Source organism: Phyllostomus discolor, chromosome 8, assembly GCF_004126475.2.
Source record: "Phyllostomus discolor isolate MPI-MPIP mPhyDis1 chromosome 8, mPhyDis1.pri.v3, whole genome shotgun sequence".
Taxonomy (NCBI): Eukaryota; Metazoa; Chordata; class Mammalia; order Chiroptera; family Phyllostomidae; genus Phyllostomus; species Phyllostomus discolor.
In genome coordinates this window covers 420,166-438,039 of record NC_040910.2, presented here as the reverse complement: position 1 = coordinate 438,039, position 17,874 = coordinate 420,166, and the positions used below count along the sequence as shown (strand labels likewise).

General features: G+C 49.7%; 1 protein-coding gene across 17 annotated transcripts in view; it reads right to left on the bottom strand.

The window, feature by feature from the left end:
• Positions 1–17,874, bottom strand: part of ANK2 (ankyrin 2) — a 253,938-nt gene that overhangs the window by 131,220 nt on the left and 104,844 nt on the right. For 3 of the 17 annotated variants that reach the window (XM_036031764.1, XM_036031761.1, XM_036031756.1), the window contains exon 1: positions 3,854–4,116. The exons of 11 other annotated variants lie outside the window; for them this stretch is intronic. In XM_036031764.1, coding sequence (XP_035887657.1) covers positions 3,854–3,982 — 129 coding nt within the window. In that variant the 5' untranslated portion in view covers positions 3,983–4,116. Of the gene's footprint in view, positions 1–3,853; positions 4,466–17,874 lie in introns of those variants that run through there. 3 more of the 17 variants (XM_036031758.1, XM_036031754.1, XM_036031715.1) reach the window with 2 other exon arrangements.

Here is a 17,874-nt window from a genome sequence, read left to right as displayed (position 1 = left end):
AATGAGCCTTGATTTCTCCAAGATAATAATAATTACCATAAAAACAAAAGCAAAGAACTGATCAGAACCTTTTTCTATGAAAGTCAATGAAAAGGACTTGAAAGTCTGCTTTTACTTTCCACTTTATCCCATGCAAAATCACCTTTCTGTGCCAGTTTAACAAATGTAAACAGGCAGACACATTTTGAAGTCCTGATGAAATTGTAAGAAAAAATGATGATAAAGTCATAGTTGATCATTGATGGCAACTGCTATACTTAACAAGCAAAGGTTGTCTTCTAAGAAATTTCATGAAATATCTTGGTGCATTTACAATAGAATCACAACCTCAACTGTATCTAGTTTCTTCCCAAATATGTCACCTAGCTAATTCTCACAGTAATTGGGTTCTTTCTGTTGTAGGAAGGCCTTTAGGAGGTGGAGCAACGGAGGCACTGGCAGACGGAATGTTTGGTCATGATGCTCCACATTCCGTGGAGGGACAAGGCCAGGAAGTTCCATCACCCATCTCCCCCAGTGGACTTGGGAGCCTGGGCTGCAGTCCCGACTGTGCCACGTGCTGGCTGCACGTGGTCAAGCAAGTCCCATTCACTGCTCTCTGCCTCCTCATGTGTGAAATGCGGAGCCTGAGACCGGCTGGGTGGGACCGTCACAGGATGGATGGAGGGTCAGACGTGGGCCACGCTCAGTAAACATGTCACCACCTTTGACAGGGGACATGAGCACTGGCATTTTCATGGCACCAATTAAAGGAATAGGAAGAATGTCTTAAGCATTAGGTCACTAAGGACATGTCCTACCAACTGCCTTTTAGGTGAGATAACTCTACTCAGTGCTGTAGACGTCACGATAGATTGGAAAGTGGTCGGTCTGTGCTGAGAAGTGGAGAGCATAGCTATTCATTTGAAAATAACTGATAATTTTGTTTAAATGAGAAACACCATTTAAATATGTGCTTTGCTTTCAAGTATGGAATTGTGTGTTTTTTTTTAACCAATCCCCTGAGGACTATTTGTTTTCCATTTTTTTTTTTAAATGCAGTTGGGAAATAGTGTGTGGTTGTGGAGAAAACATTTTACTCAAAATCACTTTTCCGAACTGAGTCGTACAAGTTTGTGAGAAATTGGATTGTCAGTTATTCTTTTTAGCATCCTTCTCAAGTCTAACACTCTCAGATTCTACTGTAGAAACTAAACATATGGACATGAAAAGAAATGACTTAAATTGATAAAAGCTAATCAATTTATTCCTATAAAAAGCTATGTCTTCTTTTTAGTAAATAAATGCCTAGTTTGTTTCAACTGTCTTAACCATGGTCCATTTGCTTAACGCTTAGTTTTATTCTAGCTCTGGCAAGGTAGGACACAGATACAATATACACTTGGTTCTTACTATAGCTACACAGTAGCTATCCCAAGTCTAGCCCAAAGAATCCAGGACATGCTACTCTAAGACCAATTCTACTTCTAATGAGATTGAAACTAGGCCCCTAGTCCACCAATCCGGCCATTTAAAGACTGTATGTACCGCTGATCACTTGGCATAGGGGTTACAGCCAAGCATGCAACGTGTTTCAAGTTCACAGATAAAAGTAACACCTACTTAAGATCCGTCATAGAGTACAAAATAATAATGCAAAAATATTTTAATAGGAAGTTTACAAAAGAATATTAAAAAGTAAGTGCAAACACAAGGCTACTTAATTGAATTGTTTTTTAATACTCAATAATTTTTGCTTTGGTAAAAAATCTTTTCAAAAACAGTTTATTAAGCTTTATGTTTGGCTTTTATCTGTATTGGCACAGGTCTTACCTGAATTTTGGGAATAAACAGTTTCATTTGAAAGACACGTTACAAATGAATATGCAGGTGATGCACAGTCATCTCCCCAACTGCGGTGTCCCCGGGGCTATAAAATGGCATCGGAAAATACCGTGTAACAGTTTTCAGTTAGTCCAGGAGGGGGCGTTCCCGGGCGCCACTCCAGCCAACTGTCCGCTTTCCACAGCTTCAAGAACTCCCTTAAGGAGTGAGTGATGGGGAGGCAGGTTTTTCTTCTCTCAAACCGAATTTTAGAACTGGCTCCGTAGCCATGTGGCAGGTGGGGTGTGTCTGGAAAATAAACCTGATCTGGCTGAAAACCACCCCCTCAGCACCTGCCGCCCTGCGAGCACCACACAGTGCAGGGGCGTCTGCGGCAGAGCAGGGAAGACCACCCGCAGGTGAGCGCACAAAAGAGCCAGGACAGTGGGAGCTGTGCCGTGACCCCCCGTGTCCCGTGGCTCTGCCCAATGGCACCTTCTGAGTGTGAAGCAGAGAGGACCCTGTCGCAGGACCACGTCATGCGCCGGTGACCTCGCCCACCCCGCTGGATCGCGTTCAGGGCAATGCAGCATCCAAGCAACTGGCACTTCTCCATGCAACAGCATAGGTTTCCAGTGCACCCCAAGTGTGGAAAAAGGCAAAACTCTGGAGAAGCAAGCCAGGGCGAGAGCCAGAGACCTGCCAGTGTGTGCCTGGTCCTAGTCTGGCACAGCCAGTCATAGGCCACAACTGGACGTGGACACGTGTCCTGGCCAAGAAATCCAGACGGTGTCTGGAGAACAACAGATAAGGATGATGTGATCACAGGAGACGGCCTGGTGCAGCGCTGTGCGTTCAGGGAGTTGGAGTCGGAACTGCGGCACCTGCCAGTCAGGCAGCGGCTGCAGAAATGGGCACCGAGGGCCGGAGACCAGGGGGAAGGGAGTGCGTGCTGGAAGGAGGGCTTTCAGAGGCAGGCGGGCCTGCAGCCCGGAGTGTCCGGGGGGGGGGGGGGGGGGGGGGGATCCTGCTCTGCTGCTAGTCTTATTTACTCGTGTTGCCTAATGACGGAGTTTGGTCGGGAGTGGCGGCGGGAGCCCCGCGAGTCCCTGTGCGGGGAGACCTCTGCTCCATGTGGGTCCTCGGGTGTCTTTCCAAACACAGGCCAAGATAACCCCCCCAAAATGGAAAGGTCCACACATCTACTGCAGAAGGAGAAAAGGCACTGAGCGTAGGAACCACTCAGCACAGGGACCCTGGGGCCCCAATCCCAGAGCTCCGTCTGCCCACCTCGGAGGACGAACACTGATTTCGTGTTCTGCCGGGGAAATATGCCATTTATCATCCTCCGAAATTATCCCCTGACCTACTTTGTTAATTAAAGCGTTTACGGAGACCGGCCCCGATGGAGCCAGGCCGGTGGCTCAGTGCAGATGCCGGTTCCAGCAAGTTGTAAGATTACCTCTATTTTACAGGAAAAAATATTGTAAAGGGCAGGGGCATTTCTACAGCCTAAGGTAAAGAGAACCAACAACATTTCATCACATCACCTAACCCTGGTTTTCATGTCCTGCTATCGTCAGCACAGAAAAATCATGAGGTTAATGATGGAAACCGAACAAATGACTAAAATCAGAATCTCAAACATTTCGGAGACAGCTCTCCGCATCAGCATCCTCAGCCCAGCTTCACGCAGAGCCGTGTCAGCGTAAATAAAACGTGCGCTCTTTGCCAATCGGAGACCAGCCGGAGCGAGGGCTAGGACCGGCGCAGAGGACAGACAGACGAGGAAAACAGCGTCCCCTCCGCCCCACATCTGCCTACTTCCCCGACGGGGGTTCAGACCCCCTCGCGGGAAGGAAGCAGCGGGCGTTGAGGCTGAGTAACGACGACTGGGGAAACCCCAGTCGCCTCGTCTGGGGACCCCGGGCATCGACCCCTCGTCTGCCGCGAGCCAGGCCGGGCTCCAGGGCCGCGCGGGAGCCCTGCAGGCCGGTGCGGGGATCCAGGTGGCGACCCCGGGGAAGGCGTCAGGGGACGCGCCTCCTACCTTTCTTTTCCGGTCCGCGCGGTCCCTGGGGACTTTGCGTTGCTTTTTTCTCTCCCTCTCAAGGATCTTTTCCTTTTCATCCAGTTCAGCCTCTCGAACTTTTTTAATGGAAGCGGCAGCGTGAGCCATCTTGCAGAGAAATCAGCGGAGCAGGGCCGCGCTCGGAGCCGCGTCCCCGCGGTCCAGGTGGTGGGTGGCACCCGGCGCAGATGCGCCTCCCGGGCGGTGGCCGCGCAGTCTCTAGCAGCCGCCGCCCCGCCTCCCGCGCGCCCCAGCCCAGCGCGGCCTCTGCAGCATCCGTCTGCCGGCTCGCGCCCAGGCCGCAGCCCGCGCCACACCTGCCGCACAGGTGCACCCCCGGCGAGCGCAGGCGGCGCCCACCAGCGGAGGACCCAGAGGAGCGCCGTCCCCGCGCGCGTCCCCGTGGGTGGGCGTTCACTGCCGCAGCCCCACCTCGCGCGCTGAGGACGCTGCAGGCTGCGGGCCTCCCCGCGGTGCGGCGGCCGCTCGGTGCGCGCACACAGCACTGCCTCCGCCGGCGACCCTGCCCTGGGCAGGACTCGTGCGGGGACAGAATCACGCGGACGTGCGTCCGGGAGGACAGCGCGGCCGGGAACACCTGCCACAGACCCGGCGCGCGTGGGCGGGCGGATTCCAGACCCACGTGGGGCGGGGCGGGGGGGGGGGGGGGGCTTGCCGCAGGGCCAGGCCTCGGGAAGGGAGGGAGGGAAGGAAGGAAGCAGGAGGCACCTAAAACCGCCCATCCCTCCGGGAGGCCGCGGGGACTCACGGATTCCCAAGCTCTGGTCAAACACCAAATTAGCACCCAGCGAGGTGACGCGCAAAGCAGGATTAGAGTCTCTGTCGTTCCTGCCAGTCTCCGGCAGGGTGGCGCAGCCAAAAGGGGGGCGGGGGGGGGGGGGCTCGACCTGTGAGCCAACGAAGATGACCTATGCTGCCAAATTTCCAGAATTTGACCGGTTTCATCACGGACAGATAGGTTGTCGCCGAGCTCCTAGTTACTCACCCCCAGTCTCTTCGGACAGATCGCCGTGCGGGACACCGCAGATCGCGGATCCCCCAGAGCGCACGTGCCACCCCATTCAGAAACGCGAGGTTTCGACACTACGGTCATCGCCAACATTTAAACGATACAATCGCATTCTGTATATACCCCATGATTAAGAAAAAACAAAGTAACATAGAAAATGGGTCCCGACCCTTTTCTATGGGTCCCCACCCTTGCACGTACCTGCCCGGACAAACGAAGGATGCCGAGTTCCATTTCCTGCACCACATAGAGGTAAGCCAACAGCTCCTCCAGGAGGGAAAATACTAGCTCTCTATACTGTGCATGGTCTGTACACATTTTAGCTTATTATAATATAACTTACAGTTTGTCTTTTCTACCTAAACAAAGTTGAAAGCAGCCGGATCAATCGAACATCCCTCAAGCAAGCAGACTGCAACCATGGTAGGAGGGAGCCCAGCCCTCAACCTGACTCAAAAGCCGGTCAAAGCAGAGACCGGCCCGAGGCCTGGACGCCTCCCATGTGGAGGGCCACTGCCATGTGGACCAAACAGCTGAGAAGTCACCTTCCAAGAAACAAGTCAGCCTCTCAAAGCGCCCTGCTCTGTGAATCGGGTGGCGTTCACAGAGTAACGGGCACAGACCTCCGGGAAGACAGCGTGTGGACCTGGGAGGCTCCCTGTGCCTCCTGAACCAGGTGGGGCAGCGCTGGCCACCTGCCAGGACACGGGTCAAACATGCCCCTGAGGTTCTGCAGGACACGCAACTGTGCTGTCGGGAGCGAGGGGTTCAGGGGCAGCACAGGACGACCACCGGCACTGCCGCTGGACTCATGGCCGTCCCCACAGACATTGGCTGGGCCTCCCGCCCCGGCTTCCCGTGACGGGGGGACTATTCTGGGACGGCGCCCTGCCCGTGCCCCTCTGGAACCCGTCCAGGCTGCATCAGCCTCCTCTCCGCGTCACTCCCCAAGAGCAAGGGGAAGCTCACAAGCACACCTGAGAAGAACATCAGAGATCCTGGGGTCGAAAAAATTGTTTTTATCATCAGCCTTTGATGAGCCCAGTGGAGCTACGTAAAGTTGCATAGTATCGACCTAATGACGTTCTGCAATGGCAGGAAAATTACACACCTTTAAAGTTTCAACTCAATAAGTTAAACAGAAAGGTCTTAGGCAGGGTTAACAGTCTTAGTCCCTAAGGCTCTCCCCATTTTTCTGAGCTCTCCTTGCCACTGTTGTCTCATGAAGACAAGGTGACGAACCGGACATTAGTGCACTAAGGTTAGTTGAACGTAAACACTTCACAGGGCACCGTCATTACCAAGCCTTTGTACTCGGACAACACTCCTTCCCATGCGTTTTCTCACTGTGTCTCTGGATTCAACACAGAGAAGCACATTCACCATGGTCTCCCCGCCGAGGGCGCCAGAAGGCCCAGAACTTGTTCCTGGTGCCCCCCATGCCCGGCCGGTGTGCGTGGCCAGGAGGGTCAAGGGCAGGACCCCAATCAGCCCCCTCAGGACAGAACCACTCCCTGCCCCACCGTGAGCTCTGCTGCTCAAATCCCAAGCGGGAAACCTCAGACCTGTATGAGTGTTTTCACAGAAAGCGAAGGGACCACGAGCCCTTGTTAGCCCCTTGGCCTCCCTCCACCTTGTCCCCACCCAGACAACATGCTGCCCCCACACGGGATGTGTGGGGCATCTCGGAGTCATCCTGGAGCCCCAGGCAAGCCACCATCCTGCACAGGGATAGTGTGTCTCTCTGCCACTCACTGACGCAAGGTCTTCTAATGCAGCCCTTCTTGTATGTCTGTGCTGCTCAAATATCCCTAGCATTTCTGTTTGGGAGGGAAAACCTGTGTCAGATTTTGGATGAAAGCAGTGGGCACTCACCAGCTCAGCTCTGCACAGACAGGGTAGCAGGTTCCAGTCCCAGGAGCTGCCGGCCATGCACCTGGCGCCTGCACCACAGCACAGGCGGCTGCCCAGCGGTCCTCCCGCAGGGACCGGGGCTGGCGGGGTTCTGCTCTTGTCCCGGCTGCAGCCTGCGTCAAGGGGACAGGCTGGTGCCTGCCTTCCCAGGGAGGGACACGCTGTCACTCACATCTAAACCTGAGAGCCAGCGGAACAGAATGCCCTTCAGGGAGGACAGCCTTCGTTTAAAGCTGGGATGGAGGATGGCCCTTTGCTCTGCTGAGTGTCCAGCACTCCATTGATCCCCATCCAGGGCCCGTTCAATAACGGAGCTGCCATGTACAAGCCCCGCAGCCCGCACGGTCACTGCCGCAAACCCCGTGCGGGGCGCGTGGGGAAGGCCCAAGGCTTGACAACAGCAGCTGAGGCCACGGCATCGGGGGAAACCGGTGCTCACCTGAGCTGTGCACCCAGTTCCTTCTCCAGTTTAAGGGTGTTGGTCCACACTGGAGGCTCCCACGGTCAGGGCACAGGGAGCTGAACGAGCAATGACATGCACACTGGGTAGGCCAGTCTGTTTGGTTTTTTTCCATAAAATAAAAGACACACTTTTCAATTTCACAAATAACCTTATTGATTTGGATAGTTTGACTATGTTGGCTGTATCTCGTATAGTAGAACGTTGATTGTTCTCAATTAATGTATTGATCAGATCACTATCAACTTCAACTGGTCTATCCGACTGTGCAGCATCATCGTCCAGTGAAACTTCACAAACCACTTTGACATGTTCGATCCGTCACAGCACCTTCTCCATACACTGCAGAAATCATTGTTTGCATTTTAGTTGCAATCTTACCTGTCTTGAAATGATAAAGCATAATATGCCAAACATGTTGCTTATTTTCTTCCATCTTCAATATTAAAATAGCCATACAAAGTTCACCAATTTCGATAAGTATTTTTTAATGCATGCTGATATGACAGCTGTCACAATACAATCTAATGAAATTGTTTTTGAATGAAGTGAAGGACAACTAAGCACCTCTAGAGCCGTTATATGGAAAAAACCAAATGAACTTTCTGGCTATCACCCTGATTTGTTGAGCTCAACAAACCTGAAGCCAAACTCAAAAGCCCATTTGATAACACAAACTTATCAAAGCAGAGCTTAGTAGTGATACAACGGGTCCACCTTTCTGTGGATACGTTTCTATAGGAGGTGATTTGGTTATACTGAGGATGCCCATATGGTATTTTCCTTCTACCCCGGACACCCCACCCCGGGCCACCTCAGTGCTGGCGGGTCCCCTGGCTATGGACAGAGAGTCAGCCACAGCTCACAGCTCCCTCACCCCCAGCCTCTGAAACTTGCCTCTCCTCAACTCTCCTGGACCATCAGAGACTTTCCACCTCTGAATGACAAGGAGTGAGAAGCTCCCCTGAGCAGACAGAGACACCCAAACTGAAGGCTGTAACCCCAGGCGCCCAGTACCTCTGACTTTCGGAACAAGGTGAGCACCTCTGCCCACACCCACTCATGCGGCCCTGTTCCACAAAGACAGAGACCACGGTATAGAATTAAGTCAGACCACACGCCCAGAGACCAGTCCCAGTCGAGCCTCTCCTGTGGTGTGTGGCGTTGACATCACTGTGATCACATCAGTCCCAAACCTGGAGCCCACACCTGGAGCTGCAGCCGCGGGAGCCGGGCCGTCGGGGCCACCCCTCCCCTAGGACGCTGGATGAAACGCTAACCACCTCTCCTGAAGAGCAACAAAGAGCTACAAGATGAGGGATTTCCAGGCAAACCTGGCGGCAAATGGAACCACTGGGAGAGAAACAACAGAGAACCGGCTTTTGCTTCCTGACACATTTCCCTACCAAATCTCAACTCTCGTTTTGAACACGTCAAAAGCAGGAGAGGAGAGATGAAGGACCGTGTCTCAAAGGTGGATGGGCCTTCCTGCTACCACCCGAGGCCTCCGGACGCTGTCTTCCGGGGCTGAGTGTCCAGTGAGAGGGAGCCGGCCCCCAGCAGGTGCACCGCCTGAGCTCCACCGCCTGGAGTCTCAGCAAACCCAGCAGCTGTGAGCGCAGTCCCGGCAGCCGGAACGTGCGTCCTCCCTGGAGGAGCGTCCTCAGCCTCGGCCGGGGACCGTCTGTGCCAGTGTCTCCCCAGGTCCGGTGCCCGGCATACAGGCAAAGATAGCCCTGCTCCCCACAAAACCGTGGGACAGCAAAACACAGACAAGGCACCAAATAAGGGAACTATGGACAAGGCACTGGCCCAAAACAATGAAATTTAAAAAATCTTATATTTCTGGTTCCCCAAAGTAGTATTGATTCGTTGCAAAGTTACGCAGTCTCAACTCTTTGAGCTCAGACTTTTTTTCTCTGCCTCTCCAGCAAGCTACACAATTTTGCAGAAGAATCAGACAATAATCAATGTCAGATAACTGAGCAATATGTGGTAAAGGAATCACAGAAACAATATACTATAGGATTTCAGGGTGCTATAATTTTTCTTAATAAAAGTGTTTATAACAGTGCAATAAATCTTAACACAGAATTGCATCCTTAAGCATCTGAGAATTCAGAAATGTCACCAAAACCTAATGTTGGGTTGGCCAAAAAGTTAGTTCATTTTTTTCCATATGATGGCTCTAGTACCATTTAGATGCCTTTAATTTTGTGTGAAACAATTCTGTTAGAGTGTATTATGACAGCTGTCATATCAGCATGCATTTAGAAAAACTTGCCATAATTGGTGAATTTTTGTGTAGCCATTTTAATATTGAAGATGAAAAAAATAAGCAACATTTTCAGCATATTATGCTTTATTATTTCAAAAAAGGTAAAAACACAACTGAAATGCAAAAAAGCATTTGTGCAGTGTGTGGAGGAGGTGCTGGGACTATCAAACATGTCAAAAGTGGTTTGTGAAGTTTCGTGCTGGACATTTCTTGCTGGACAATTGCTCCACAGTCAGTTGGGTAGACCAGTTGAAGTTGATAGCGATCAAATTGAGACATTAACCGATAACAATCAATGTTCTACCACACAGGAGGTAGCTGACATATTCCAATATCCAAATCAGTAAGGTTATTGGTGAAAATGAAAAAATGTGTCTTTTATTTAACGGAAAAAACTAAACAAACTTTTTGGCCAACCCAACAGATAAATAAGATGTAACTGAAAAAAAATACAATAGACTGTTTTTCACAAAAACCCAGTTGATGGTTTAGGTAGAAACTTGAGGCAATATTCAACCCAACTAACTTTGTAAAATAAAAACTTCTGCACAGATCTACTGTTTCAGCCTCAGTGATACACAGCTTGGGGCCCTGTGCCCTCCCAGAAGCTGGGTCTGTTTCCCTTCTCCTCTCATCCCTTGGAAGACAGGGCAGAGACCCCCCTCACACCTGGCTCTGAGCAGAGGGTCTCTGTCCTCGTCTCCACCAGGACTGCCACCCAGCTCCATCCCCACTGGGCGTGCATCCCTCCCCCACCAGAACCGCTGGGATACCCAGAGCCAGATGTGCTCACAGCGACCTTCGACCCCACTTGTTCTTGCTGTGGCATCACCCACTTCAGACAAACCCTGTCGGACGGAGCGTGGATGCAGAGAGTTGTCTCGTGATAAAGACTACTGTGCTTTGTGAGGCCCCGATGGCATGAACGCTCACTGACTTTGCTGATGAGTTACAGGTACGGTGAAACAAAGGGAAGAGGTGGGCAGAAGGCTTCGGAAACACCTAGAAACTCTATTATCAGACTGTTTCTCAAGTGTCTTTAAGTTCTGATTCCAATTAAAAGACACCAGCCTGGAACACACAGATGAGACAATACCTGGAAGTATTGTAGGTATTGTTTGTTCAAAAAAGACAAGGCAAAACCCTGAACAGAGAAAAATTCTTAAACAAAAAAATTCTGGAACACAAGGTCATCATCCTACATCAAATCACAGTTTGATCACGTTATAAAACTGAGCATCTTTTGTGTGGGGGGTCCTGAGTTTGGGCTCCGTAACCTCAGGCACCTGAGCTACCCTGTGGGTTCCAGCACCTGCGGTGAATGATGTCTCTCTAACAACCAGAAGAGACACAGGTGAGATGTCAGCAGGTGCTCAGGAAGTACATAGAAACCACTGCGTTGTCTCCTGAGAACAAAAACCAAAGCACAAATGTAAATGCGTAAAAGTGGAGAAAAATAGACTTTTAAGACAGAAACACAGAGGACAGACAGGAAACAAGATAGGATCGCCCCCAAAAACAGTGCGCGGGAGGAAGGTGCACTCCCTCTGGGTGAGCGGCATCATGGAAAAGTTCGTGAGACTACTTGGTAACGGCGAAGCCCACGGAGCCCATGACCCTGGGGAGAGAGCCCTAGGTCGGCGAGCACCAGCGTGGTCTGGCTGTGTCCCTCCCACACGCACTGTTGAAGTCCTAATGTCAGATGGGGTGGTGTTACTAGGCTGGGCCTGTGGAGGTGAGTGGGTCACCAGGGACATTAGTGGCCTTATGCAGACCCCAGAGCTCCCTGCCTCTTCCCACTGTGTGTGGACTCAGGACGAGTCTACCTCCGAGAAGACAGCTCATGTCACTGAACGGAGCTGGGACCTCATCTCCGGCTTCCAGCCCCCAGAACGGTGAGAAATGAATTTCTGCTGTTCGTAAGCTGCCTGGTCTGTAGTGCAGCAGCTCAGACAGACTAAGACAACATCTCTGCTTGAGAAGGCAGAGATTTATTAGCCCTCATGACAGCCAGCTCTTTATAGTCATATGACTTAGATAAACCGGAACCAGAGATTCAGACCGGGCCAGAGGCAGAAGAAAGGGACACCCCACAGAGGCTTCCCTTGAAATGAAAAACAAAACAAAGAACAATTGCCATTTAACTGACAAGCAGGCACAGCTCCACATGGAAGGCCCTATAACAGGTTATGTTGCAAATCAGTTTGTTGAAGAGCAGAGGAACCTGCGCAGGAGATGGGGCTTTCTGGTCCTCAAAATTCATCCCTGAAACTCGTTTTAGTTAAGGCCAAACTGGCCCCGTGCCAAGAATAAGTGTAGAAATACGCAGCCAGCCAGTCCATCCACCTGGCACCTGTGAAATATCATGAAGAAATTTGTCGAAATAGATGCCTTTTCCACACATAAGATCAGAGGTAAACTGCTGTCTTTCCTGCAACAAGACAGAAGCAAACAAGACACGCTCACACACACGCACACACACACACACGCACGCTCACACACATGCACACACACACACTCGCACGTGCACACCGGCGCTCACGGCCACACTGAAGACAAAGCCTCTGCACGCAGACTCCACTCTGCTGACGCATTCTCCGTGGCGCCAGCCCCTGGCTTTCTCAGAGGGAATATTTACGACTCCACCCGGAGGAGCTGGCTCGGGAGGTGCAGAGTATTTTTGGACAAACCCCAGGGAGGTTCGACTGTCCTCCAGCCTCGTGGGGTTTCTGCAGTGACAGCTCGGCTTCTCCAACCAGCGTGACCCCAGGGGCATCTCTACAGACTGGAAACTTCATTTTAATAAGAGGAGGTGCGGCTTTAAAATAGCAAAAAACAAAACAGGACAGAAAACAAATGAACTCTTGGGTTGGCCAGAAAGTCCATTGCATTTTCCACGTAAAATAAAAGATACATTTTTCATGTTCATCAATTACCTTATTGATTTGGATACTTTGAACATATCAGCTATCTCCCACTATTGGTTTCTAGTGGGAAGAGGTGACGGTGCTGCTAAACATCTTCCAATGCATGAGACAGCCCCACAGCAAAGGGTTATCTGGACAAAATTTCAATAGTATCAAGAAACTCCACAAATCACTTTCGACACATTTGATCAGTCACAGCACCTTCTCCATACACTGCAGAAATCTTTTTTGTGTTTCAGCTCTGCTTTTACCTTTCTTGAAATAATAAAGCATAATACACTGAAAATGTTGCTTATTTTCTTCCATCTTCAACATTAAAACAGCTGCGCAAAATTCAGCAATTTGGACAATTTTGCTTTTAAATGCATGCTAATATGACACCTGTCATAATACAATCTAACAAAATTATTTCAAATGAAGTTAAACACAACTAAGGTCTATAGAGCCATCTTACCAGAAAAATCACACGGACTTTTGGGCCAACCCAACGGATCCTTGGGTTTGTATAAATTAGTGGATTTTGGACGCCCTCTGCTGGAGGGGACCGATCACAGCCAGTTGCTCCAAAGCACTGTGGGAGGAACTCCCTGTTCTCAGGTTCAGGGAGCTGTTCTAATGGTTGCTGCGTGTACTCTTTTTTTGTTTACTGGGTATTTTTCTGTTTTGTAGATGACAGGAAATGTCATTTCTGCCAAGGCATACAACATTAAACTAGAAGAGTCTAATGCAGATTATAAATTTAAAACTGTGCCCTTTTAAAAAATAAAAATAGAAATCGAAACAAACTAAGCAAGTAAAATTTGAGCACCAGCAGGGTATTTGTAGGTTCTTGGTCGTCAAATCCCCACCTAGGATTTATCTCAATCTAAGCCTCGGTCAAACCAATATATTTGTAACTAATTACAAAGTATTTGTCAATGCAGTGCCAAGCTGGACACTACAGACACTGAGTCAGCTCTAGTCTCTTACACATTTGAGTAATACAATATCATCAGGCTTTTGTTGGGAGAATATTTCAAAACGTGATGGCGGAATTACTCGCGAGTCGGGTCCTCATTTGGACGTCCAGTTTCTGCACCACACCGGGTTTCCGGACAACACAGTCCTTACAAAAAGGTCACATAATAAAGACCGGGGTGGGGCGGAAAACAAAAGTAGTGTACAGTTGTTTGTGTGGAAAATAATGCAATAGTTAATAAATAATAATGATAATACAAGAATAAGCTCTGTGTCACACACTCTGAACTGTAAATCTACTTTGGCCCCGCCCCATATTTTGTCAAAGGATCAGCACAGCGGAAAGAGTAGAGCCTGACAGGAGTCTCCTCTCCGAGAAGATGGAAATCAGGGTGACCCTTCCTCTGCGGAAGTCCTGAGCGACAACTGCTGGAAACACCCGCGGCCTCAGAGCACTTTGCAAAGGGGCCCAGGACCAGGGAAGCGGCCCCGCCCCACGCAAAGATTAAGACAAAAATCTGCAGTCAGGCACCTGCCGCCTTAGCCCAGGTGAGAGGCCTCAGCTGCTGCGCACGGCGCCCTCTGCAGCCCGCCCACAGCTCTGCAGCAGCAGCGGTGCTGTGCCCAAACACACCACTGGAGGCCAGTCGTGCTGCGGCGTGAGCTCCAGCCACACCCTAATTGAAAACAACTAAATTACGGTTGCCGAAACAATGCTTTGAGACCAAACACATACATGTACACAAATCTAATTTTATTTTTAAAATCCAACATAGTGGTAAATTTTTTTCTGGAGAAGATATGGAATCTTGTTCTGATATTTCAATGAAACCCCTCTGTCAATCCACAGATACCTCTCAGTATGCTGATTATCTTGATGGTGGTGATGCCTTTATGGTATATACATATGTCAGAACTTACAGATTGTACACTGCAGCACTCTGTGTGCTGAATACCTACGTCAATTATGTCTTTCCAAGCTGCTAACTGGTACCCAGGAGCGACACGCCTGCCCATCACAGCCACTTCTTTGCAGCCCTCACAGTGCTGGGTCCACAACCAAAGACCTCCCTTCAGATAATGGTCCACATTTTTAAATCTTCTATCAACAGGCTTCCCTCAATCTCTCTTTTATAATGATTCAAACCCTTGGTCTTAGAAATATGTTGATAAGAGAAGTATTTATTTATTAAGCTGATTAAGCGAAATAGCATTCTCCTGGTTTTTCAGAAACTGTTTTTTTTTATTTTTCATGGTTTATTTTATTGTATTTTTCCCATCACCATTTATCCCCCTTATATCTACTTCCACCTCCACCTACCTGCCTCCTTCCCACAATCAAAAAACTGTTCTTTTTTTATATCACTGGGCACCACAATGAGATCTGACTTGCAGATGTATTAAAATAAGCAAAACAAACAAAAGAAATGACCTAATTTAATTTGCATTCACTTCAACATCTAATTCAATGTAAATGTTGATTCAATGTTCGGCTACATGCTCACCAGGAAAATGTATCATCACTAACTGAGAAAGAGAAACCAAAGTAGCAAACTAAGGAAATTCCTTCCACACGAGGTTCTATTCATCGTACAAGTTTCACCATACACTCTGCCCCACACAGACACTGGGCTACTGATGATATGGGGACAGGCAGAAAAGAATTACAGTGAACTCCAGACACATGAGTTCTTGGTTATCATACAGTTGATGTTTTGCTACAAACTACTGCCCAGGAAGGAAGGGAAAGTTTAGTGAACTTTCAAACGGAGGGGGACAAGCAGGGTGGAGTCGGGCATGCATTCAGCAGGCTTGGGGGCCTGTGGGCGTTCGGCCTGTGGACACGCGGCGCCCACACTGAAGGTGGCAGGGGAGGGGGCGGAGATTTTTGTGTGAAACTTTCCTAAGTGTGTGGACACTAGCACATAATGAGCAGGTTTTCAAATAGCAAATTATTTCTTGTAGAAATAATGGATTTGGGGTTAGGTGCAGACCATTAGGGCACACATTTGTGGCTGAAACTTTTTCTGAAGCTTCTAAAAGGACCCACCGGAGAGCCAGTGAGAGGAGAGTCCTCTGAGCCACACTCCCGCCCCGAGTTCTCATACACTAAGAGGACGCGTGCATGATAAGGGGCTCTCACCGGTTCTATAACATCTGTAAAGCAGCACCCGAGCACTTTGAAGTGGTCTGTGTTCTTGCTCAGCATGCACGAAGCCCAAAGAGGCGGAAGGAGAGGCTCGCGGACTGGAGAACAGGACAGGACACCGTCCGTCCACTCCCAGAGCAGGACTTCCCCCTCTCAGCTCTTTAACCCTGTCCTGGGAAAGTCGGCTCCTCTTAGCTTTTCCATTTTTAAAGGCATATTTATATGGGTACAACCACTTTGGGAAACAGTTCCACGTTGCCTAACAAAGTTGAAAACATGCCCCCAAAAGTGGATGTTTATGTTTCGGGCAGATTTTCTTATGCTGCTTGCCCTGTGCGCAGTCAGAGACTCCAGTCCCTCCGGGACGCGGTGACTGAGGCCACCCTCGCCAGCTCGCCTCGCCCACACAGTACCTGCAGGCGACATAGTGTACACTTCACATCGATATGACCTCATCTGACCCTTACAAAAGTGTCAGGCGGGTGTTATTATTGCTACCCCTGGTGGAGAGGCCTGGGCGGGCAGCTCCGCACCATGAGATGCGCAGGGACGAGCCGGCTGCGGGGACCTGTGTCCCTGTGACCGCATGGGTTGTGATCCGGCACCAGAGGCCAGTCCCCCCAAACCCAAATGTCCTGACCCAAGCTTTCACCTGCGCACATGGCCACATTTCCCATAACTCTGAAGATGTGCACTGGTTCTGCTCAATGTAGGAGAGACACAGCCTTCGGAGTGGAAACACATGGCTGTGTCTTAAAAGGCAAGTCCCAGTTTGCACCCATCTTCCTACTGACAACCCTGTTTGCGTCTGGCACGGCGCGCCTGCGGTTCTGAGTCCTCAGGCTTCACACAGAGAACCGAGGGCCCCAACGGGAGACTCCGCACAGCACGGCAATGCCTGGAAAGAGGCCTCGGCGATGCTCCGTGGAGGTCGTGCTGCAGGTGGGAGGCCCAGAGGCGCAGAGAAGAGGGATCAAAGCAGCCTTGGAAACAAGACCCCCAGGAGAAAATGCCCGGACAAGCCCTATTACCTCTCTACGCTCGACTCTCACCTGTAAAGTGGGGATATCTAATGAGGGTAAGTGAGTTAATTCATGTGGAATACTTAAACATTAGCACATAGCAAGCACTCAATAATGTCAGCTCCTTCATTAACAACTAATTTTGAAAATGTTCAAGACTATCCATGTAGATCCATTTCACTTCTTTATTTCAGAAAGTTGAACTACAGTGATGATATCATTTTGCTTTTTAAGCCACCTTAAAATTTCCAAACAGCATGAAAATCGTGACTATCCTCTGTGGGAAATTCAACAATGACGACGAAGCAGAGCTCATAACAGCACTTCTTACAAAGACGGTGCCGGCCCAAAGGGTGGGGTCCCAGGGTGTGACTACTATTTAGTTTGCCTGAATTCCTGAATTCAGATTTCAAGGTAATTTGGAATTATAATTATTTTTCTCCGTTCATGATGGCTTCGCAACGGTGTTGAGAGAAGTAAAAATTGCAGTCTGTGTTGGCCTGCATGTCAGGTATGCTGGGAAAGACAACCGATGAGCCGTGTTTTGGAGTCAGCAGGGACAGTCTGTGAAGCATCGCTGCCAAATCCAGGCGCACCCATGCGGCCGAGACCCAGGCAGCGCCTGTGTGTCTGTGGCCAGAGTGGGTCGGGGGCTGGCAGTGCTCTATCGGGCGTCCGAACACCCGGAGCCTCGGCCCCATGTCACTGAGGCACCACTGACGTGCCCAGGGGGAGCCCCCAAACATCACCCTGTGCCCATCAAACATCAGCAGGGGGGTCTGGCTGCCTTTAGCCGTAATTCTGGCACCGTCTCAAACTCAAAGGCCTCCCAGGGGCCAGCAGGTGAGTGGGGTGAGGGGAGCAAAGGCCTGTCTGTTCAGCTTCAAACTGTCCGTTCAAGTGGGATCGCTGGTCCAATATTATCAGATACTCTGATTTGTATAGGAAGGCTGGATTTCAGACTTTTATATAACATTTTCTGATACTAAAATATTGGCAACTGAGTCAATTTTTAAAACATTATGTGAGCTAAACAGAATATACCTGTGGCTTGGGTCATATTATCAAAAATAACCCCTAGACTTTATGGCACACTGTGCAGTCCAAGCAAACAAACATATATAAAACCAAACCACCACCACAAAGAACCCACAGAAGGAAGCTTTTTAAAAAATTCTTAAAATTTTTTATTTATTTACTTTTTAGAGAGAGGGAAAGGGAAAGAGAGGGAGGAAAAATACATCAATCAGTTGCCTCTCACGT